At 38.4% G+C, this 24206-nt stretch overlaps 1 protein-coding gene across 2 annotated transcripts in view; it reads right to left on the bottom strand.

Annotated features, from left to right (window-relative positions):
- The window catches only part of IMPG1 (interphotoreceptor matrix proteoglycan 1), a 55696-nt gene that overhangs the window by 12017 nt on the left and 19473 nt on the right, over positions 1-24206 (bottom strand). For both annotated transcript variants that reach the window (XM_014263408.2, XM_088053064.1), the window contains exons 7-12: positions 23096-23242; positions 21745-21803; positions 20023-20043; positions 18374-18627; positions 16835-16911; positions 15497-15998 (exon numbers count right to left, since the gene is read on the bottom strand). In XM_014263408.2, the coding sequence (XP_014118883.2) occupies positions 15497-15998; positions 16835-16911; positions 18374-18627; positions 20023-20043; positions 21745-21803; positions 23096-23242 (1060 nt within the window). The remainder of the gene's footprint in view (positions 1-15496; positions 15999-16834; positions 16912-18373; positions 18628-20022; positions 20044-21744; positions 21804-23095; positions 23243-24206) is intronic.

Here is a 24206-nt window from a genome sequence, read left to right as displayed (position 1 = left end):
CCTACATGCTAACTTCCTCCCAGTGGCCGATGAAAATATGAAAGAGGAGCAAAGTTTTGCAATGGGAATATCATTGACTGAATGAGGTGGCAATTGTCCTGCCACATCATTTCATTAGAAGCTCTTCTCTTGCCATGTCTTCATGTTTCTTGTGTGATTAAGGATTTGGACAGATTAGAAAAGCAAGGCCTAGTGATGTTCTCTGTTTACAAAGCTCTTGCTATTACTTGTTATGCTGATAAGGAGTGAGAGTCACTTATCAGTTAAGAGAACTCAGAACAGCTTTGCTAGCATTAGTGTTTGAGGTATTAATGCAGGATGATCTACTGATGGGATGAGCTTGCAGCTCCACAGACATCTCTCTCAGCACAAGAGCACACACTCGAGCCTACAATTGTGATGGCATTTGTTAGGCAGATTATGTTTTAGAAAGATAACTGCAGGAGAAAGATGTACTGAAGTGGCTTTGAAATTGCAGCAAATTTGAAGGAGATATATGCAGCCATATATATACTGCATGCCTGGCACATAGCTGTGTATATATATCCACATTTGGTCTATACATAGGCTATAAAGGTCTTCTGGCATCCTCTTATTACAAGCAAAGTAACTTATAAGGCCTTGAGGGCATAGCAAGATGATCTCTGAGCATGTATCACCTGTTTTCATAAGCTGCCAGTTCTTAGCAATCGCTGTGTCTCCAGCTGAAAGAGACAGACAGCAAGTGACCCAACAGTTTGTGTTGGTTCCTGTTAGTAAATGGGCTCACATCAGGGGCTGCTGAGCACCTACAGGGGCACAGCACCCGTCCCAAACCCAGGGATAACTGACCTGTTCTTTGTCTAACAAATGTTGTGTTACTGCTGCAAGACTTGCCTACACAAGTGACATGATGAAATCAGCAGTACAATGATTTGCAGCTGGTTTTACCAAGATTTTCCTCTGTCTATGCAAGACTTAAATAAAATTCAATCCTAAGAAGTTAAGAACTATGGATGAAACATAGAAGACCTAGACATTTCACAGAATCATAGAATGGTTAGGGATGATGGGAGCCTAAACACTATCTAGTCCAACCCCCCTGCCATGGGGAGGGACATCTCCCACTACACCAGCTTGCTCAGGGCTCCATCCAGCCTGGTCTTGAACACTTCCAGGGACTGGGCATTCACAATGTATGTTCCCTGAGTAACCTGTTCCAGTGCCTCACCACCCTCACAGTAAAGAATGCCTTCCCAATAGCTAACCTAAATCTACACTTTCAGTTTAAAGCCATTCTCCCTTGTCCTGTCACTACATGATTTTGTAAAAGATCCCTGTCCAACTTTCTTGTAAGCCCCCTTTAGGTACTGGAATCTTGATAAGGCTCTCTCCAGAGCTTTCTTTTCTCCAGGCTCAACAAGCCCAACTCTTTCTTGTCTCCATAGGAGAGGGGATCCCACCCTCTGACCATCTTCATGGCCCTCCTCTGGACTCAGGTCTTGTCTTTTTTGTGTTGGGGGGCCCAGAGCTGAACAGAGTACTCCAGATGGGTTGTGACAAGAGTGGAGTTCAGAATTGAATTACCTCCCTTGACCTGCTAGTCAGTGAAATGAAAAACAAAATCCCAACCCTTTGCATTTAAAGTGTTGGGTTTATATATGACATCAATATATATTGATTTTAAGACTAGATGTAAAGAAGACACTTTTTTTTTTATTATGAGATTGGTGAAACACTGGAACATGTTGCCCAGAGTGTTGGGTACTGCATCCCTGGAAACACTGAAGGTCAGATTGAATGGGGCTCTGAGCAATCTAATCTAGCTGATGTTCCTCTTTACTGTAAAGAGGTTAAATTAGATGGCCTCTAAAGGTCCCTTCCAATCAAACTTACTCTATGAATCTGTGAATTCATATGCACATAAAAATATGTAAAAAAATTTGTCACAGAACACAAAATACACTTGTATTTTACATCATAAAGGAATTATTTGTAAAACCTAGCCAATTTGCTTTGTAGATGAGATTTTCACATCAGAAGACAATTATTTTATAAAACCTCTACAAGTACAAGCTCTGAAGATTGAGACACTCAATCTCAGCATATTTAATTTCAGCATAAAGTTTAGTCTACAGCACTATCATTCAGCTGTTGGGAATCCAGAGAGGGCACAAAATAAGACACTGAAATGAAATATACCCTCAGAGTAACCACATTGAAGGTTAAACAATACAATGGATTTAAAAGCTGAGGTCTGCAATAAAAACTGCAACTCAAATTTCAGCCACCTCTTATCCTCCCACAAAGTTTTTCACTGAAGTCCCCAGATGTTGTTTTTGTACTGCATAGCCAAGGCAGGAGAGTATTATACTGAGAGTGTTGTATCAAAAATCGAACACCCATTGGCAAAGACATGAAAACACTAAATTAAGAGGCAATGTCCTGTGCCCATGTTATATTAAATCTTTGTAAAAGGAGTTTTCCATGTAGGCATTTATTCCCTGCTGAGGGAATGAAATACATAGATTTGACTTATCAGAAAAAAATCAGCTGTCATTTCAACAACTTTATTTTAGGTATGTGATTAGTTGGTCCTCATATTTTTTTAAGCGAGGAAAGCCCTTCTAATTGACCATGAATAAGGAGTCATTGTTTGGGAAAGGTCAAATTGCCATGAGACATTTTCCTAGTGGGTTTGCATTAATGAGCAGGCTCAGAATGTTATACATTAAGAGGTCCTGGCATTTCCTTTCATTCATGAGCATAATAAGCACTGACATATTTTCCAAGTCCACTGGTCAGTATTCTGGGTGTGTTCTGTACATGAAAGTTATAGTGGTACAATATCTATGTATATATTTGCATACTTGCTAGCTGAAAGAAATAACCAAAAAAGGGAAAAGTGTGCAGTTAAGATATTGGTTCATAATACAGAGTAAGAATCACCTCGTGTGCAGCTCTGCTGATGCCAGTACAGGATACAGAAGGTAGCTGTTGAATTCAAATTTACTTATTTTGTTGGTGCCTGAAATGTCACTAAATCCCTGGATGCAGGACTGCTGTGTACAGACAAAGTGCTGAATTTATGTTCAAGGCCTTTAATTTTTAATTAGGACACAAGTAATATGAGGATTAAGAGAATTAAGAGAAGAGGATCGTTCACCTAATGTGTCACAAGTGTCTCCCAACACATAATTACTGATTACATTCATCTTTCTCAATGTAAAACCAAGCCAAAAGAGCCACAATGATCTAAGATTGTCATTCTGTCTGTCTGTATGGACCCTACAGAAGGGAGGTTCAATGTCCAATAGATCCATAGAACACTTTCTCCACTGATTTCAGAGAACCTAAGTTCAGTGGGAATGCATACCATCTCTCCTCCATCTCCAGTCCTAAAAACTCTTTTCTCTATTAACTTTTTTTCCTGAGCATTGGCACTGGAGCTCTTTGATAATCTAACTTTCCATAGGACAGGCTGAGAGCTCAGCTCTAGCTCTGCTACTCACTCCACTACTGTGGTGTTCTGTGTAACTTATAGAAGACTTCATCTTATTTTGAAAATTTCCATACCTTGCAGCTGTGCTTCATTATCAATGTTCTCAGCATCAAAGATGCAAATAAATGTTATTCTCACATGATGCCACAAGAGTATTTTCTATCTTAATAAAATGCTGCTTAGTAATGATAATCTTCTCTCATTATTCTCAGGACTATTCACTTCTACCTGACATTGAAAACTTAAAGACTAAGATAAAATTTGTGAAATCAAGACCTGAAACTCTAAACCACTACAGAATTCAGGGCATTGAGCAACCAAAGCATACTAATCCTGTCTATGTTAATTATGAACAAGGATGCTCCTTTTGCTATCTCCACGTGGGTATCAAGGCCAACCTTCTGTTCAGTACCCAACGACCCTGTTTTATTGACTTTCCTGCTTAGCTAAGTAATTTGTGCAGGGCAACAGACTGTGTGTTTGATTTGGGATGTGTGCTCCCAAACTGAGTTATGACATTGCCCGCATCTCATTGGGATCTTAACCATGATTTCTTTCTGGGAGGTCAGTAGTATTATTTACTTCTGCTGTGACTAAAGAAATAAAAAGCAAATAACTCTTCACTTGTTCCTTCAAGATGCATAAAGATTAAGAGCAAACCATTAAGAACAAAGCCAAGCCCTGACTACTTTTATTGCTCTGCAATTTTTCTCTATCAGTAACCAAGTGCTCCTGAGAACAGCAGAATGATGCAGCTCACTACAGTCTGACTGTCCATAAGCATTTCACTGGTGCAACTTAGCCAGTCTTACTCAACCCACACAAAGTTTTCAGTACAGATAAAGAATTATCTTTATGTAATGCCTGAGGGTCAGTATTTTGGTTGATCCATCTGTCCATGGGAAATGGAAGCTCCCCTAGACTTTATGGAAGTCAGTCTGTTGCAGAAGGGAGTCACATCTGCCTTTAGCAATTTCCACATTTGCTCACTGTACCTGTAAGAGCCCTCTGAAATATCAGTTTCTTGCAGGATTAAAATTTTGTTCTTTCTATGATTATTGTTTTCACATGCATTGGCCATAGCATGGCTGAAAATAGTAATTCAGATTGCCATTTGCTCCTTTATAAAGCACTTCTGTTACTTCAAGCAAAAGGTTTCTGAAAAAGACTTTCTGTAAAGGTTTGAAACAATGAAATCAATACATTTAATATTTTTTAAAAAAACTTTCAACTTCAAGTTAATAATTTAAGTACAACAGGTGGACATACGACAGATAACTATTAACTCAGCAATCTTACTTTATAGACCTGTGTCAAATTCATGTGCTGATAAAACTGATGTTGAACCTTAACGACTGTCTTTGGCACTCTCATGTTTCAGCAGTTTTAGAGGATGAAGCATTTCAGAAATGCAAATATAATTTAAACAATACAGGAATAGCTGGTGTTTAAAGAATACCCAAAATTCTGAGTAGAATATAAGAATAGTATACAGAGAGGTGAGGTGTATAATCAGATACCTTGTATGGACAGTAGGTCAGTGGTAGGTTATTTCCATAAGGTGATAAGTGACTTTCATAATTTACAGAACCTTTACCTCGTCTGCTACTGAGATTGCCAGATAAAATTACATGCTAGTGCTCAAGCACTCTAAAAGTCAGTTTCCTGAGTAAAGTCCTTGCTAAAAAATGATGCAACCAAGATCAAAATGCTCTTGTGGAGCAAGGGGATTTGTAAGTACATTTACAGGAAAACATGTTAAAAAAAGCCAGGGATACCATGGCTGTTAGGTATTGTAAGATATTTTGTATTGCAGTTCTGCACTATTTGCTACCATAGTAATATCATATTAAAATATGGATTAAACAGGAAAGGTCTTGGAAGCGCTTCTACAAAGGAATATAAGAATCAAAACCAAATAAGAAACTTCTTCCTTAAAACAATAGCTTCAGGAGGATTTAACATCTCTTATTCCCATGGTTGAATGTTCTCAATTAAATTTGAAACATATCTTTCATGAGTTTAAAATAATGAGATCTGTGTGAAAACAGCCTGGGTCTTTACAAACGCCTGGAAACATAAAGAGACATCCATCTAAATGCCTCAAACACTGCTGCATGACACCATAATAGCTTTAGAGCATCCCAAATGGAGAACCTGGAATACTCTTTTTGATTTATTTTACTTTGGAATGCAGGAAACAAAATCTGACAAGATAAAATTCTTATCCTTCAGAACTCAAAGTAATCTCTAAATTCCTGCCCATTTTCTCTATTTTTTTCAGTTGTGCAACAGGAAGAAAATCAGAGCAAATTTTTGTAGATTATGGGACCATCAGACAGTTTTGTGGTATCAAAGTTTATTGGTTTACAAAATGGTAAAAACAAAAAACAAAATAGAAGTTACATGATACAAACTGAAGTAATGTGTTGACCAAGGACCTAAAACAGAACATAAAAACATGAAATTAGAAAGTTAAAACCAGTGGTTCTCTTAAAATGTCATTATCAGATGAGCACTTTAAGACTTGCCAAGAAAAATTAAAACACTATATATACTTTTTCCCCCCCCTTGTATAATGTAGTCACTTGTATGGGAAAACAATTCACGGAATGTAAGTTATAGAATGAGGAGTGTTTTGGTCTTCTAAATCGTGCCTTGGATGTAGGTAGCCTGATTTTTCTCGAAGTTTTGTAATTGAAAATGTGACTTTATGAGAGAGAGATAGGAGATATTTAAGTGGGAAGATCCTTCTGGCTTTATGTTTTGTTGTAGGAATACATTTCAATCTTACTGCCATTGCAAAGGACTTTGGGCCAGATGCCTTAGTGCAGGCTTGGCTGGTTAAATGCACCCATCGTGCCTGCATTGAGCAGCCCAGAACAGCCAGAGCACTGTTGTCAGGGGCAGGCAGAGCGCTGGATGCTAAACCACAGTGCAGTAAAATTGTCCATGCAGCCATCAGCCTCAGGTTTGTGTGCAATCCCTCAAGAGACCTGCACGGAACGCTGGGGTGCAGAGGTCTTATGCCATAAACTAGTTTTTCAAAAAACAGCAGTTAAGTGACTATTTGGAATTGTTCTCACATAAAATATTTGGATTAATGTACCTGAGTTTCATTTAACTTTTCCAATTCTTGAGTAGCAGTGACAATGCAAAGATGGAACATTGTTACTCTAACTGCTCACAGAACTTACAAATGTATTGGGAAACTAAAAATAGGAACAGAATAACTAGTGAGCTTTCCATAAAATACTCTCTTCACTCCCTCTGAAAGAACTCCTAAGTATTACTAACACTAACCTTCTTGCCATAGTTTTTAAAGGAATTGACAATAAGAGGGCAAAGCCTCTTTTAACCAGCAGGGAGGAAAAAAATCATTATTTTTTGTTACTGCAGCTGATGCTGCCTTCCCTCTCCCTCTCCTCTCCTTTCCTCTCCTCTCCTCTCCTCTCCTCTCCTCTCCTCTCCTCTCCTCTCCTCTCCTCTCCTCTCCTCTCCTCTCCTCTCCTCTCCTCTCCTCTCCTCTCCTCTCCTCTCCTCTCCTCTCCTCTCCTCTCCTCTCCTCTCCTCTCCTCTCCTCTCCTCTCCTCTCCTCTCCTCTCCTCTCCTCTCCTCTCCTCTCCTCTCCTCTCCTCTCCTCTCCTCTCCTCTCCTCTCCTCTCCTCTCCTCGAGTCTCCTCTCCTCGAGTCTCCTCTCCTCGAGTCTCCTCTCCTCGAGTCTCCTCGAGTCTCCTCTCCTCGAGTCTCCTCTCCTCTCCTCTCCTCTCCTCTCCTCTCCTCTCCTCTCCTCTCCTCTCCTCTCCTCTCCTCTCCTCTCCTCTCCTCTCCTCTCCTCCTCTCCTCTCCTCTCCTCTCCTCTCCTCTCCTCTCCTCTCCTCTCCTCTCCTCTCCTCTCCTCTCCTCTCCTCTCCTCTCCTCTCCTCTCCTCTCCTCTCCTCTCCTCTCCTCTCCTCTCCTCTCCTCTCCTCTCCTCTCTCCTCCCCTCCCCCCCCCTCCCCCCTCCCCCCCTCCCCCCCCCCTCCCCCCCCCTCGCGCCCTCCCCTCCCTCCCCTCCCCTCCCTCCTCCCCTCCCCTCCCCTCCCCTGCCATGTATCACCATTGAAATCATCTGCCTTGATGCATTCAGGCCTGCATTGTCCTCAAGCCACACTACTTTATTGTTTTTAATTTTTTTTTATTCAAGCTTTGCAGTATCATGTAGTCATATTGTGAAACTCTTCAAGATTTATTCAGCATAATTTTGATTTTTATTGTTTCACTTTGAAGTGTCAGTGCCTGATTTTGAAATGATGAAGAAGATACAGGGATAGCTACGTGTAGATATAGATGTAAATGGTATGGACTAGGGATGAGAATGGAACTCGGAGCTTAGTTTAATTATTTAAGACAAGTTTAACCAGGGCTTCAGCCACTGCTCTAGGCTACATATACATTTAGGAGAAATGACTGCAGTGTGTTATTTTCCCAACTTCATTCCTTTCAATCTCTAGAAAGACAAATTAAAACTATGGCCATTGTTACTGAAAGTTGGACCTCAGGAAATCCTCAGCTATGAAGATGCCATTTATGAATAATCCTTTTTGTTCTCTCAGTCAATCCCAGCATGCCTTTCCGTGTCAAAAATTCCCTGCTCCAGCTCCACTTGAAAGTCCATTCATTATTATTATTTATATATAATTATTCCAAACTGCATGGTAATAAAGATGGTTATTGAAGGAAAGTTTGACCCTGTATAAAATTTTGACTGTAAATCTGTGTTATTGGCGCCAGTATTCTACAAATGTTCTTACTGATGCATGTAATGATCTAACCATTCTACAGAATGAAAGTGAAACTTCTGTCTCCTTCTACTTTACACCTGGATATCATTGCTTGAAATTGAATTAAGTTTTTTCCTCTACAGAACTTTATAGAAAGTTTAATTGAGAAAGAAATGTTAAGGATTTATGGGAAAAAAACTGCATGTTATCTTCAACCAAAAGTTAGGAATTACTTCCACGTTGCAATTAAAACCAAAAAGTATATGACACTCCTGACAGGAGTTTAAGTTGTAAATATTCATAAACATGAATCACATTAAATTTGGTACAAAAAATAATGCAATATGTCTCCATTTAAGATTTTTATGTATTTTTGTTTGTTAGTTTTAAACACTATAGCGTTTTTCAAACTGACTAACAAGCAGCTTAAATTGATATTAGTGTCAGTTCTACCTATGTAAGGCATCTCAAGGTGGCTGAGAAGATTAAAGTCGGAAGGCCAGGCCCTCTCTATAGACAGAGACACAAAATTCCATTGAGATATTGAGCAGATGATGGAGCAGAGATGATTCAGAGCACCCACGTTACAACTTGTCTATAACAGGCCAATGCAGGTGGCACGAGTTTTTCTCTAACAAGGAACAGACTAAAAATATTTCCAGGCTGAGGTCAAGGTGACTCTGCTATGCTGGAAGGATATTGAATTCTCCAAAGAGAGGAGATTAATAATTTAGAAAGTCAAAGTTTTACTACCATTTGATCATAACACAATTTTTTTCAAACACAGCATTTCTAGCAAGACCAAGGATTTTTAATAACTGAGGGAAATGCATTATTTAGGGTGTGTTAGTCTCAGCAGTGCAACTTTGCCTAATATTTGTTCCAACTGGACTACACAACGTGTAAACTTCATTAGTTTCATTCATTTATGATATGGCAAATGTTTACCTTACACTCCCAGTACAGAAATCTGTATTATTTGTTTTAAAATATCATTCTGATTATATTACTGCAAAGGCCATGGGTTTTAAATTAATTTTATTCGGGACATTTTATTAAAATTTATTATTTAAATTAATGTATTGAAATTATTTGTGATACTGGCTCTTCAAATTTTGAACTTATTTCTGCCTTTTATATTTCCCCTTTATTAGACAATTAGAATTATTACAGTCATGTCTAAAAACAGTAAACTGCCTCAAATAAGTTTTTAGCCCTTTAGTTCTAAAGAAAATTAATTTTCTGGAACAAAGTGGAATTAGACCACATGCGGCAGCACACACATATCCCTCCTGGAGGGAGAGCTCCTTCAAGCACTGTAACAAAGAGGAAGAATTATGGGTGGTTTGTAGGTTTGACTACAAAGTGTGACTGATCAAGTGGTGGAGCACTGAGGTCTGTCCTCCTGCTATTTTCATAGGTGCACAGCGAGGTGTTACAATTTTTCATTATACAAGAGGCTCAGAAGATTTGCATCTGGATAAGCAAATTTTCTTAGCAGCAATATAAATTGTTTTCAGTACTTCACACAGTCATTTAAATGAGTCACTGGAATTACCAATTGAGTTTAAAGAAAATTATCACTTGTTTCGGTTCATTTGTATTGTGGATTTGGAGGGTCATGAACAAGAAATAATATTTGAAGGAAGAAAAGCTTAACCTTAAAGTGAAACAGAAGTGGTTGGATAGCTTAATAATTTAAAGAAGTCATGTGTTAAATTGGAAAAATAGATAGTGCTCACTTTCTCTCAAACTTTTTCGCTTGGATTAGTAATTTCATTTCACCATTTTTAAGTATGTTTTGAAGACGTGATGTAGATTTTGTTCTGTTCCGATTGCTCCTGTTGTTCCCAGCACAGAGACAGCTGGGCAGACTGCTATCATTAAATTCTGACCAGATGCTAATAACTTATTCTAATTTATTTAGGATTCTTCAGGAACACTCTGGGTAGGCAGTTCTAACTGATCAAAACTTTTCCTTCAGTCCAACACATCCTAATACGAGCCTGTTGAAACTCTTCTGTTCAGCCTCATCTTCAATTCACAGACAGCTTTCAAGACTGCTGAATATTGTATAAAGTGCTTGAGAAAATGACATTGCTAGACCCACCTGTTCACTTCTCCAAACATCAGGCAACCTTCACAAAAACCATTCTTTGCACTTCTGAAGCAGCAAGAGACAAGTGGAAGGGCACAGAGAGAAGCTGATGTGGAAAAATGTCAAGAAAGTCCTGTCAGTTTATGATCCAAAAAAACATAAGGAAAACATAAAAATATTCAAAGGAACAAGAGAGCTCTTACCCTCTATATCCATCGATGTGAAAAAATGGTGAGCATTCCTGGCACAAAGAATGGGTGAATTCCAATCCTGGGAACATCCGGAGAGGTTCTTGCAAGAAACAGCGGGGTTTTCTTTTCTGTGACAGTGCTGGCTATGCCAAATAGAAAATTGTGCTATGCAGAGACAGTGCTTAGGCAGCTGAGGATGAACCAGAGATGGAAAGAATCCACAAATACACAAAAAACTGAGGTTTTTTTCCCTAGAGATTACTAGGAATAATACTGAGAGTGTGCCACCGAATTAACTGTTGGGTAGCAGGATAATATTAATGGGGACAACTTACAGCAGGTTTGTGTGAACATGAGATTAATTATGGCAATAATTAATGAGGCTTTTATCAGTTACACAAAAGGAGATGTGACCATCAAGTAGTTCTTATCAGTGGTTTCTTCTCACAGAAAAAATCCCTGCAATAAACCCTGCAGAGTCTTTGTCCCTGAGATTCTTGAGAGCCTGAGGATGACCCAGGCTCCTCAAACAGAGATGCAGTACATCTGAGTAGCTGAAGGATTTTATTGATAGCTTTGTTTTCTTTTGCAATAACTTCTCCAGAAACAGTGCCTCCTCCATTATGGCCAGGATTTTGGGATAAACATTTACCTGGACTGTACAATTTGTTAGTAGCTACAATTAAAACAAACAAAATTAAAATGAATTCAAAATACATTTCTTCTTACTGTTTAGTGAAGCCAAATATTATTTGTTTTACTGCTGAAATTTTCTTGGTTTTTAAAATAATGTCTGTCTAATACATTACATAAATTGTTTCCCTTTTGAATTATCATACTGTTTTAGACAGTCACAGAAGGACTTGAAAGGAAAGAAATTTACAGAAATGTACAGAAGAAATGTTAATGACTTAACTCCAGAAGGAAGTTGAAATATGAAAAAGAAAGAAGAATGCTAGAGAAAATTGATCATGTATCTTCTCAGACAGTAGGGGGAAAAATGTTTTTTTTTTTTTTCCACTGGTTGTAAATGGAAAATAGAAATAGACAAGATTTTAAAGGTGCTATAGAAAAAAAAAAACAAAACACCTTTCTGAAGTGTCAGATGTTGAAATAGTGATATCTGATGCAGGCATTTCAGAACTTTTCAACAAGAGCTCTGGAAATTTGTGCCACAGGCTTTCTTCTAACTCTATAGTGAAATCTCAGAACACTAGGCTTACTTTAAGGACAGCTTGGCATCATCCTGCTGGTTCTGGACTAGTGCAAGGGGTGGATTAGCTGCCATCACCATGTGGCCAGCACGGTGCTCTAATCCCGGACATGGTCACTGTGCAGAACTGTGCTACCACAGCACTGCCTGACACAGACCCCACTCCTGCTCCTGGCCCATCCCTCCCACTGCCTGCCCACACCTGGCAAATCCCATTCTTGCATGGCTTAAAGGGAAACCTCTCCTGGACTCTGCATCCCTCACCTGTTTTTGCTCACCTTTATTGTGTTGTATGCAGAGCTTTCCCTATATTTTTGTGTGTGAGGCTGAGGCTGATTATCTTTTGGGGAGCTGTGAAAGAAATGTTTTTATTACTTTCTCAGTGACCTCAGGCATGTACAATTAAAGTAGTTGGTGCAGAACATGGACATTCAATATTCAGAAGCCTGTAGTGATGTCTAGTCAGCAGTGCACACAAGTGACAGCCAATGCAATAAAGCCCATCTCTGAAACAGAGCTAATACCTAAAAGAATCTCAGACTATGTTATTTTTGGTAGCCAGTTTTTCCTTTCATAATAAAGAAGAGTGAATTTAAATTTCTAATCATATGATGAAGAAAATGTGCTCCATCTTCTGTACAGTAGGGTGGGGAAACAGCTGAAAACTAATACAGTAGAATTTCTGACAACTGTTTAGACCTTAATCCTCTGTCCAAACTTTTACAGCACTGCCTGAGTAGTTCCTGCCATTTCACACCAATAACAGTTTAAAATTTGTTGGGTTTTTTTTGGTTGTTTTTTTTTTTTTTTTTTTTTTCCCATATTACTAAGAAGAGCAGCTATGAAATGAAGCCAGAAACAAAGTGTGACATATTCTGTACCAGGTAGATTCCGCTTGCTGTATTAAAATTAATAGTACTAACACTGCTGACTTTAATAAAACCTGAATTTCCACATTGAATTCTATCAGTTCCCATGAAATATACAATATATCAGGGACTAAAAGACTACAGGAAATACCATACACACAGGACTGCCAGAAATGAAAAAAGCTTTAAAAAGGGAAAAAAATTTTGAAGAGTAAAGAGTATACATTTTAAAAACTCAATAAATAAGTTTTCAACAGCTCTCCTGACTATTAAGCATGTATACTTTGTGTACTATAAGCTTTTAAGAAAATAACTACAGCTTTGAATCATTGCTAACACAGCATCCCTACTTTTTAGACAAGGAACAATTATTTTCTTCTCCTGCTACTCAGCTGCAGAAATAATGATGGAATTCATATACTCTGGTGCTTGTTTTAGACATAAATTTTGTTCAACAAGGAGAAACAAGATAGGATGCCTTATTTTGGGGGAGGCTTTTTTTACAGCTCTAAATTTTGTTCTGTTTTGCAACTTGGCAGGTTCTAACCTAAATATGCAGCAAATAATTTCTTAAGGGGTCAGTACACGTGAGTTAAAGACCCTCTGCTTCTTCTCTTCAGCCATTTGGAGCTCATAGGAAAGAGATACTTAAGAAATTGGGAAAGAGATATGTGACTTTATGCAGTTTTTATGACATCAAGTCCATAATGCAAAGAGTGAATAGAATGAAAAATGCATGACTTTCTTTTCCCTGCAAATGTAACACTTTTTCACAGTTATAATGAATGTTATTTGAAAGTATGTTATGCTTTTATCAGTAGCACTACAAAACTTCTCAGCATGCATTTGAAAACAGTTGCATGTAAAACTTTACATCATAAACATTATTTTCAGGAGCATTTGACAACAGATTCTTGTAAGAAGTGATTTTTCTAAACTTTAAGTCACTCTGCTAATCATAAGGTATTTACTTTTCTCTCATTTCTGAACTCTGTGTATAGAGGCAAGATTATAGAATGAGAAGTTTATATTCAGTGCATTAACTACCTTGCAACAACATGACCATGAAATATGCCATGCTCTTCCCGGTCAGGAGCTGATGGCTGTGTGTTCCCAACTGGCACCTTTTACATCCTTTACTCTCTAAAATGCTGATGTAGTTATTTTCTGGATCCAGCCAAGCAGTCCCACAGGCTGTAGGATGCTTGGATGCATTCCCCACTCCCACACTTCTGCTGGGCAGGTCCATTGTGAAGGATGGATGTTATCGCCATGCAGGGAGCGTTCCCAGTCAGCTCTGCGAACATCGCCTGTTTGCCTTACAGGACATGGCCAGGCAGCAGGGATGAAACCTGCTGGTTTTGGACATGCTGGATAAGGAGGGACATCTTGAAAGGGGGAGGAGGGTTCAGTATTCTTAAGTACAGAGTACAAGTCAAGAGACTTCTCAAGTACAGGAGGGACATGAAAGGCCAGGGCTTGGGCAGAGAGGGAGCTGGTTGAACTGGGACAGAGCAGAACCTCCTATGGGAGCAGGGAACTTTCCTGCAGCAGGGAGCAAGCTTTCAAGCTTTGAGCATGACATTCTTAGAGATGCAGAAACACCGAGTATTGCTGTGCAAGCTACTGCCTATTGTTGGAATTTTGCGCTGAATTTGCCTTTTGTTTGTTTTTCCTCTGCAGATTTTTTTAGTATTGCTTAGAGACTATGTGGGGACATCAAAGATTCCTGCTGACTCCCATGATGTGCTTACCTGCCCTCTGCTTTTCTGTTGAGAGAGTCAGTCAAAAATCTGAGACAAAGCACATATGAATATTCATCCAAGAGCTAATTCCTCCCTTGTGCCTGGAGTGACCTCTTGCATTTTACACAGGAAGCACAGGCTTTGAAGTGTAAATAAAATTTACATTTACTGACCTAACACTGAGATGGTAACACCAGGCCAGGGAGCAGGATTGGAGAGGGAGCAGACGAGAGCTGGGACAGATGGAATGTAACTCCACCAAATCATGGCTTTTGCTGCTTTGCCAGTGGAGGCTGCTGCCCTGCACAATCCAGTTGCCTGCACATAGTGGCTCGTAAGGCTTTGTAGCTGCTGGTGGAGGTGATGGCAGCAGTAGCCTTACAGATATTTTGTTGTTCTAGGGGAAAGCCTAAGTTGCCTGTGCCACAAAGCTGACCCTACTGTCTTTGTCTGAACTTTCTTTAGTCTGCAGAGTCAGCTGTGGGAAATGTGTCTATTGTGTTATTTTCATTTGAAGAGCTGCATTATCCAGACTTTTCTCCACATAAGTATATATATCCTTTTCTTCTTTTATTATATACTTTTCCTCATATAGATGGGCACCTCCTTGCCTACTGCATGGATAAAATGGAATAAATAATACAGAAAACAGAAATTTTAAAAAAATTTCACATTAATCAGACTTGTATATTTCTGATCCATGGTACTCTTTGCTTGGAAGAAATTATGTCAGGTTACTCTCTCTGCTATCATCCACAACTGTCTGTAGAGCCCAAAGTAGTTTACTTTCCATGTTTTAAGAAACTATATTTTTTTATGTTAAACTAGAACTTCCTTTTTTTTTTTTTTTTTCTTCCTGACATGTCCTTTTGCTCTGCCTTTTTGAAATTTTACCATAATACTCTGTACTAAGTGCTCCTTATCCTTAGGCTTTTGTTGTTTGGTTTGACAACCTTGAACTAAGCTGCATTAGGATTTTGCTGAAGAGGCCACCAGATATGTGTATTTTCACCTTTGGTTGTGAAGGAAAGTTTTCTGACACAATGGAAAGGAATGCTTATTGCTCTGACACGTGACTGTACATGTCACAACGAGCTCTCCTAGTCTCTCTTACATAAAAATCTCTTGTGGCTTACCTTGTTCAGACAGACTGTCTTGGTCGACCTCCTTGAAAGGAGGTTCTGCTATATCAGTCAGTTCTTGCCCCTCTTCAGCTTCACTCTCCACCTCTCTGGCGGGCAGGAGATCAGGTGTGGTGAAGCTTCCTGCTGTAGCCAGCTCCACTGGGGGCTCATAGCCGTCGGTGAGCAAGTCTTTGCCAGCAGAATCATCTGCTGGGGGAGGCAAATAGGAATCCTCTGATTTTGGAGGACTGCTGGTGCTACCCAGAGCACTGAAAGGCACTGTGAAGCTTGGGTGGTCGGTAGCAATAACTTGGGTGTATGGGTATCTGTCCTGGAATGGTTCTCTAGAGGGTTTGGTAGGAAAATCAGGTTCTGATGTAATAAAATTATTAAATTCTTCAGGGATGCTGATCTCTTCACTCAGGGCAGGGCTTTCAGTTGTAAATTCATCAACAAATACATCTCCTCTTTGATCCACTGTTGCTGGACTGGGATAACCTAGTGGGAGTTCCTCCTAAAAAAAGTTTTGAAAAAGCAGCTTTCATTAATATGTTTGAGTTTCATTGCTAAAAAGGCAATAATCTTTAGCCACATGAGCTAGAAAATAGCTAACATGGAATCATATTATGGGTTGGGTTGGAAGAGACCTTAGAGCTTATCTAGTCACACCCTGCCCACCATGGTAAGTGACATTTCCACTAGACCAGGTTGTAGGTCAATGCCACATCCAGCTTGTCCTGGAACATTGACAGAGCTGGGGCATCCTTGACCTCTCCAGGCACCCTGTACCACTGTCTCACCATGTCTCACTGTCTCACTGTAAAGAACATCTACTGTACATCTAACTTGAATTTCCCATCTTTCAGTTTGAGCCCATTATCTCTGTCCTGTTACTACAGTTCCTGAGAGAGTCCCTCTCCAGCTTCCCTGTAGGACCCTTTCAGATACTGGAAGGCTGCTATGAAGTCATAGGATGTGTAAAATGTTTGGCATGTGATGCTAATCACATTGCCTGTAATTTAAAAAATGAGCAAAGAAAGATGACCTTAACTAGCCCTGTAAACTTGTCTCTGTCTGTAATTAAGATCTACTACAGACCTGATGAGATACTGTTTACTTTGTAATTAAACCTGGAAAAGATAATCAAAGCAGTAATATTTACCTGTAAATGCTCTAAACATTATCTCTGTTGCAGTGTAACAGCACAGCATTCATCCTTACAGCATGTACAAAAGATACTTATGTTATTCTAGCATAATGAACTTTTTGTATGTTTATGTACCTCTTAGCACTGTTTAATTTCTTTTCCTGTGGAGAAATAAATAAACATGAAAAGCATTATTAACCTACCAAATCAGGGCCTGCCAGAGGAATAGTGACCACACCCTGGATATCATTGTCTAAATCACTAGGTGGTATAATAGTTTCTGCAAAAAAAAAAAAATCAAAAACGTTAAAGAGAGAGAGAGGTAGCACAGAACACTTCAGCATCATCAGCACATTGAAAATTGATCTAAACACATAAACTCAATAAAAAAACCCAGTACTTAAATGATCTGCATCGAAAAAAATTGCTTTTAAAAATCCATGTTAAGACAAAAAAAGCATCAATTCCCATTCAAAAGACCATTATGAAGAAAACAATTTTTTTTATACACCATTCTTCATATGCTTTATTTAGCATAAATGAGATAGGTCTGCAGAGAGCTGAACCAAGGAGGAATGCTTAAAATCACCTGAAGTGTGAAGCCCTCAGTTAAAGCCGCATGGGCTATGATGACTCATTATATTGTGTTCATTAAGCCTAAAGTCATTCCAGTTTTACCCTGAGTCCACACCACTGTTAACGTCAGTGTTTTGGCTTTAGAGCTCAAGTTGCTCCTTTCATCTCTCAGAGATCTTAGAAGTACTTGCATGCAAACTGCTTTTTCTAGAATTGGTTATTAGAATTAACTACAGGGAGAAAGTTGATTAAAATATTTATTATTGAAGTGTTCTTTTTTTTCTTGGGACTTTTAATCTACATTAAAGCATGACACTTTCTTCTTACAGAAAGTATTAGTTCAACTGAATAAATTTTTTTTTGGCAAGAAAAGGCTACTGTTTGCAAATGAAGCACTGTAGCTAAAATTCAGTATGGGTTTTGAGGTTGTTTCAGTAAATACACATATAAAAAAATATTTTAAATTATTTTTCCCTCTTTTTTAACGCATCTCCCCAAAAGTAGTTTGTTAGATTTGCAAAAATCTTTGATAAACTAGAAAGGGATATCTATTAGCTGGATTACTGAACAGGGTGCAGAACTTCATCTTCTGCTGGAGGTTTTCACACCCAGCTTGTCTTCTGCACTCCTTCTGTGTTTCAGAGTGTGAATGAAATACATCTTTACTGATTTTATCTTGGGTTCAAATGCTGTTTAAGGTGTCAATCTCCCTGACGTTTCTGAGAGGTTAAATGGTTTGCTTACAACCAAGACAGAGCTTTCAGAAAGCTAATTTTATGTTAGGGGCAGATCTCACTTTTTTTCTTGTTAAAGAAAGGAGACTGTCCATACTGGGAAGTTAAAATGATACAATGAATATTCATAGTATTTATTTTTCTCCTCTTAATGATCTTGATGTGCAAAATATCCAGATTTTCTAAACAAAAAGCCAAGAAAAAAATCTTCTAACATGGTTGCAAGTTAGGCAGTATAATTATAAAGACTCATTTTACTATAAAATATAACTTATTTCCCTACATCCTTTGGATGCTGTACAACACCAAGGAGAATGGGCTATGTCAGATGAAAATCTGTTAAAGAAGCAAAAGACACCTTACTGAAATTGCATTAGTTTGGGAAGGCAAGATTCAGGCTTGTGCCTGGCACCTGCCACCTGCTTCACTGACCATCAGTAAACTGAAGTGTTCCAAGGTCCACTGGCAGGGACTGGTCTTCATGGAGTGCAGTGGCAACCAGCTGCTGAAGGTCTGTTACTGTCAGTTTAGTTGCTGATATTTCCCTCTCTTCAACTGGAGAAATTGGTATTTTTTCGCTTTCAACCTTATTAGATCCAATAGTTGAGATGTCATCTGCTGTGCCTTTGGTTTCTGAGCCATCTCTCTCAAAATTCACCACGTATCGTGCTACTGTGCTGCTCGACCTGCAGCAGGGAAAGGTAAAAACACTCAGAGCAGCAAAATCAGGCACTGGCTGAGAAAGGATTTTATACACAAACAAACAAATGTGCAATCATATTATCTTCTGTAAGAGTAATGCAAATTTACTTATTTCTAATGAGACCATCACCTTCAAACTACTTTTCCTTCACCTAACCCCTTTTTTTTTTTCTATGCCTAACTTTTAATAAGGACTCCCACATTGAAGAAAACTGGAAAAATCTTCTAACATAATCTAATTTAATATGACTACTCAGAAATCTGTAGAATTTCTAATGTAGTCTGAAGTCCTTGACTACTGATTCAAACAGCTATAAGTGCACACTGGGGTTATTAGAAGCCATAATTGCATTAATTATTCAGGAACCTATGAAAAGGGATTAGATAGTTCATAAAACTGCAGATAAGCAAAAACCTTATCACAACTGAGTCAATTTTTTCGCTCTTTTTCTATGAACAGCAAGCTAATGTGGCAAGCAAAGCACTTTTTCACAATGGGAATTAGCTTTTCCAAGTCCAAGTGGGTGTGTATGGCCTCTCCCTAGATGTTCATGTTTAACAGAAATCTCAAATATTCACCATTTTTAATACATCATACATGTTAAATTCACCTAATTAAATGAAAAATAATGAGTATGTTGTAAACATTTCTATTCCACTATGTTATTTTTTTTTACAATGTCAAATAACTAGAGAGAAGAACTTCACTTTAGTATGTGCTATGCATTTGCACTTATATATGACATTGCAAGAATTCAGGGAACACATTAGACAATTCTTCCTTCTAAAGCATGAGCAAAAGAGAAATTCTGGGAAAATGCTAGACAAATTATTCCCCAGCAGCACTTTTAAGCAACAACAACAATAGACTCTGTAGCTGTTTGTATTACCAGTGAAAATCTCTCTGCCTTTTATCAAGCAAGTAACTGGTCTCTTTGCTATTCTATCTGGTTTGATAATGGAGACAACAAATCAAATTCTACATCCTTATTGGAAATATTGTGTACATGGGAATACAGCTAGGAAACAGCAGATCAAAAATGAAAATTTGAATATAAAGTTTCCCTACTTATTTTTCACTTTCAGTATATGGCTGGTATAAATCTTTAGTCATATAAATGTGAATTTTCTTAGGTTAAACATTTTCTTTCTCTAAGAGACATCCTGACAAAATTTGATTACATGAAACATTCAGATTAAAGTTAAAGCTAAACCTGACACTTTATATCACAGATTGTATACTTAGGCAGAACACAACCAATTCACTTTGTCACATCAAGATAAAAACATTTACTCATTTATCTATGTGCTTCATAAAATTATTAATAACAATTATTTTAATTAGTCTATAAAACGATTATGAGTTACAGAAAGATTACCCATCTTTCTCCTTCTTCTGTCTTCATTTCATCACCGAATAAAGAGTGTGAGAAGGGATTGCAAAAGAAAGAAAAACAAAGATTCATGTATACCAGTAAATCATTTAGTCACATCAAAACCATCTTTTGACAATTTATCTTCTATGTGTCATCTATAATTTTTATCTCTGTGTCAAAATGACAGTCTACTCTCCATCTGTTCACTTTTTCCCTTCCAAACAATGGGAACCACCATGGTTTGTGTGGGGAAAGAGGAATTTTACTTTACCATGGCAGCTTGAAACATCAGCTTTCCTGCTCCTGTCATCAAATGGTGCAGTTTGAGCCCTGTCATTTCTGCTCTCTGTGGTGGCAATGGGCATTTGGGGCAGTACTTTCCATGATCACGGTTACCCACACACGATGCCTACTCTGACTGTAGTCACAGGGGTAACTTGAACCATTAATTACCTCTGGAAGACATGTCTATATTGACCTTCTACATATAGCACCCATTTATTTTCCTTGGTGAGTTCTCCAGAATACCTGTGATGTTGTCTTTCTTCATTGCCTTGTGGGAAATGCTGCTAAAATATGCAGTACTATGGCCAAGGGACAATGGACAGCAACAGCCATCTCTGCTGATCTCTAGCTCCCAAAGCTGAATAAATTACTGGATAATGGGAATCAATCAAAATTTTCACACTGATAAATGATCTCTCATACCAGCTAAGTCCAAGGTATGAAACCAAAATGGATCCCAGACCTCCTGGAGTCACAACTAGAATCAATTAGGTATTGCAAGTTGTAACTATGAGATGCTACTACAGATTTTCTCTGCTTGTACTGCAGCAGACAGCTTCTTGGTTTATTAATTTCAATATAAAAATGTAAGGAACTAATTTTCAGACTATTTTTCTCTTCTCTCTCCTTTTCCCCAGCAATTTTTGCAGAAAGAAATGCTAGGAAGAAGGATGTTTTTGTCTAAAATTGCATTGCAATATGAGTGTTCTTCAACATGTATTAAATATTGCTACAAGTACTGAATGTTCCTGATGCTGTGCCGTAAGACCACACACATTTGTCTTTTTTCCCCACTTTTTCCCTTTTTGCAGTTTCTTACTATTAGTTATTTGTTTTTCATTTGATTCTTTATGCAATGTCCTCCCCCTCCTGTATAGATTCTCTACTGAAAAAGTACACTAGAGGCTGTGTTAGTAGTAAACACACAAAGAAGCTAAAACTAAAAGAAATGTCAAGACAGAACACAAATTTACTGAAAAAGTGAAACTTTTAAAATTGTTTGAAAAGCCTGAGAAACAACTACTGAACAAGTTTTTTATGTGTGAACATGTATCCCCCTGCAACCCTCTCTTGCCAAGGCACCTTCATTGTGGCTTATGAAGGGCAAAAGCATTGTCAGCTAAATAATCATCCTGCTCTATTTATCTTCTCATTTTAAAAAGTCCTTAATACAGGGCTGTTAACAAACAATTCAAAGAATTTATTGTATCCTTCAAGCTTCAGGGAATCAAAGCTACTCTTACTAAGTAATTCAAAACCTCACAGTCTCACTTTTTTGCACTTCCTGTCATATTGTCACTATGATATTCCCATAAAATTGCTTTCTGTTTACAGCAACACACACCCCACTGTTCAACAGGTCTCTTGCTTTTTGAGGACAAGAAGGAAGAGGAGAACCCTAGGAGCCAACAAAAAAGAAAGCCCCATTTTCTTACTTACTTGAATCCTAAGACGCGGATTTCTTTGAATCCTGGAAGTTTCTCAAATATTTTTTTCATCTATAGAAAGCCATAAAAAATAACAAAAAAAAAAATCAGCATAACATCTATGAGTAAAAGGCAATCACAAATTGACTGCCTAGACAACTTTTTTCATGTTTCAGACAGAGCTTTAGAAAACAGTCTCAACTGTGCTGTTTTGGGTATCATAATTGCTCAGCTTAAACACAATATTTGCTTTGCACATACTTGTTGTATTACCTGTCAATAGGCAAAAAGAAGCACAAAATATTGCTTTTCTTAGTAATGTAATTATGCAAACAAGTGATAATCTATTTCATAGCACAGTAAGTAAAACAACATGAATCAAATGGTTTTCTCATTTTCAACATTTTTGGTTCATGAATAATTTTGTGATTCAAGTCACCTGTAAATTGTTAATTATGTAGAAATATTAAGCAACTGCAGATGTGTTTAGATTATTTGACAAATAATTTAGAAATTAAAGTTTTAACTGTCTTGTACAAACAGAATAACAACACATTTTTAATTCTAATGTTAACAATAGTACAATTACAAGGTTTTTAATAGAAGAAGCATTTTATGTGTAGTAAACAATGTCTGCAGGCACTTTTGTCTGAGGGTAATACTGAAAAGCTTCAGAGAAACCATTTTTGCCAGCTCTGCCAACTCATCCTTCACCATTTTACTACACATATCTGGAAGTGAACCAGGAAAGTGTAAGAGCTTCCACTAAGGAGTACTCATGAAACTGATGAGAAGCTTTAGTTAATTTTACTATGAAAACCTTTTGGGAACCTCAAGTCATTAACTGCTATCAGTTAAACTGATAGCTAAACATTCAGTTAATATTATTAATTGCATGAAAATACCACAGATGTTCCAATTCTTACGTAAACCATGGTAATGCACAATTAGTGTATGTCCTTTGAAGAACCGTTCAGACAACAGTAGCTAATTACTTTTAACATTTATATTGCGTTTCTCATTAGGTTTATTGTAGAAATTAAATTATGACAAAGTGCTGTCCATGAATTCCTGATTAAATCTGAACAATGTTCCTAAAGTTATTCTGTTCATCAGTTATCTGAGGCTTCTGCTGATGTCACAGATGTTGGCCTGTTAGCTTGGTGGCTGAATAAATGGCTTAAATGAGAGGATAAGCTGATACTACACATGAAGGAAACGTGAATGTCTTTAGAAAACAGGAATGACCTGTTTAAAGTAAGGGCAGTAGATTCTAATCCTATTTTGTGGTGAAGGTAATTTCACAGTATGAACCTCAGCTAAGGTACAAAGTCAACATTTTTGCATTCACTAAGCGTCCCTACCTGTAGCTGAAATTTGGCAGCTAGCTGTTGGTACTCCGGGGAGCTGGGGTCACTAAGTTCAGCTGTGTACTCCTGATCAGTGAGAGTGACACTGAATTCCACCATTTGCTCCACAGGCAGTTCAGGGACTGCATTTGTTCCCAGCTCCTGGGAAAGAAAAGGCAAGGACAAAAAGGGAAGAAATAAAACTAAGTGATTTTTTCTCCTCCACAATTCAGTATTTAATAGGTAGAAATGCTCCCATTTAAGCCCACCCCCAAAGTGGCTGTCTGAACTGTATTCAACAAAGAGGTGAAAGTACCTAAGTGTATCTGTTGGCTTAATTCTTGTCTTTGCAAACAAGCTTCTATTACTTAGAGGCAACTTGACAGTTACCTCTTTCATATGCATAAACAAACATGAGGAGAATCAAGCTTTTCTTGCACAGAGGCTGTTACCAAGTCTTGGTACCATCATCGTAAGGTCATATAGCTTTTTCACGTTCAGAGGTTTGCATTTGTCGTTTTTTTTTCTGAAAATAAAATGGAATTATCCCTATCCATGATACCCCTTTCTCATGCAGTTGACTTTGCTGCTATGAAAAGTTGTCTTATTTTGATTGCTGTTTCCCAACAGTATTTGCAGCTTTTCCCTCCACTTTGAGGCCACAGGTGTGTGCTGAGACCACAGCAGCCAGGACAGGGAAAGCAGCAGCCCCTCCCAGCACCCTTCCCCTCTCTCAGAGACATCTCTTGCAGCAGGTGCTGTTGGTGTGCAGAGGGACAGTCCCCAGTGCCCTGCTGCCTGGCTACTCTGAGGAGACAGCAGTGGAGAACCCTCTGACAGCTGGCTGGTCAGAAAAAGGCAAGGCAGGCCCCATCCTATCTCCCGTGTTGTGGAAAGCCCAGCAGGTATGCTTTTTTGGCATTATTTAATGAAGAGCAGTGTTACAAAATGGTGCAAAGTAGGCAGCAGGCCTCTCCTTAAATGAATTAAAACTGCCTAAAAGCTGCTTGCCATGCTTTTGTACTTTCTACGAGACACTCAAAAAACGCCATGCCCTACTCCAGTATATAACAGATGCTAATAAACCCCTTTAGTCCTGCTAGCTGAAACAGAGGGGGGCACTCGT

Source organism: Pseudopodoces humilis, chromosome 3 (genome assembly GCF_049639895.1).
Source record: "Pseudopodoces humilis isolate 2021_Gansu_Grassland_sample_001 chromosome 3, ASM4963989v1, whole genome shotgun sequence".
NCBI classification, from domain to species: Eukaryota; Metazoa; Chordata; class Aves; order Passeriformes; family Paridae; genus Pseudopodoces; species Pseudopodoces humilis.
This window is presented reverse-complemented; position numbering and strand designations above follow the sequence as displayed.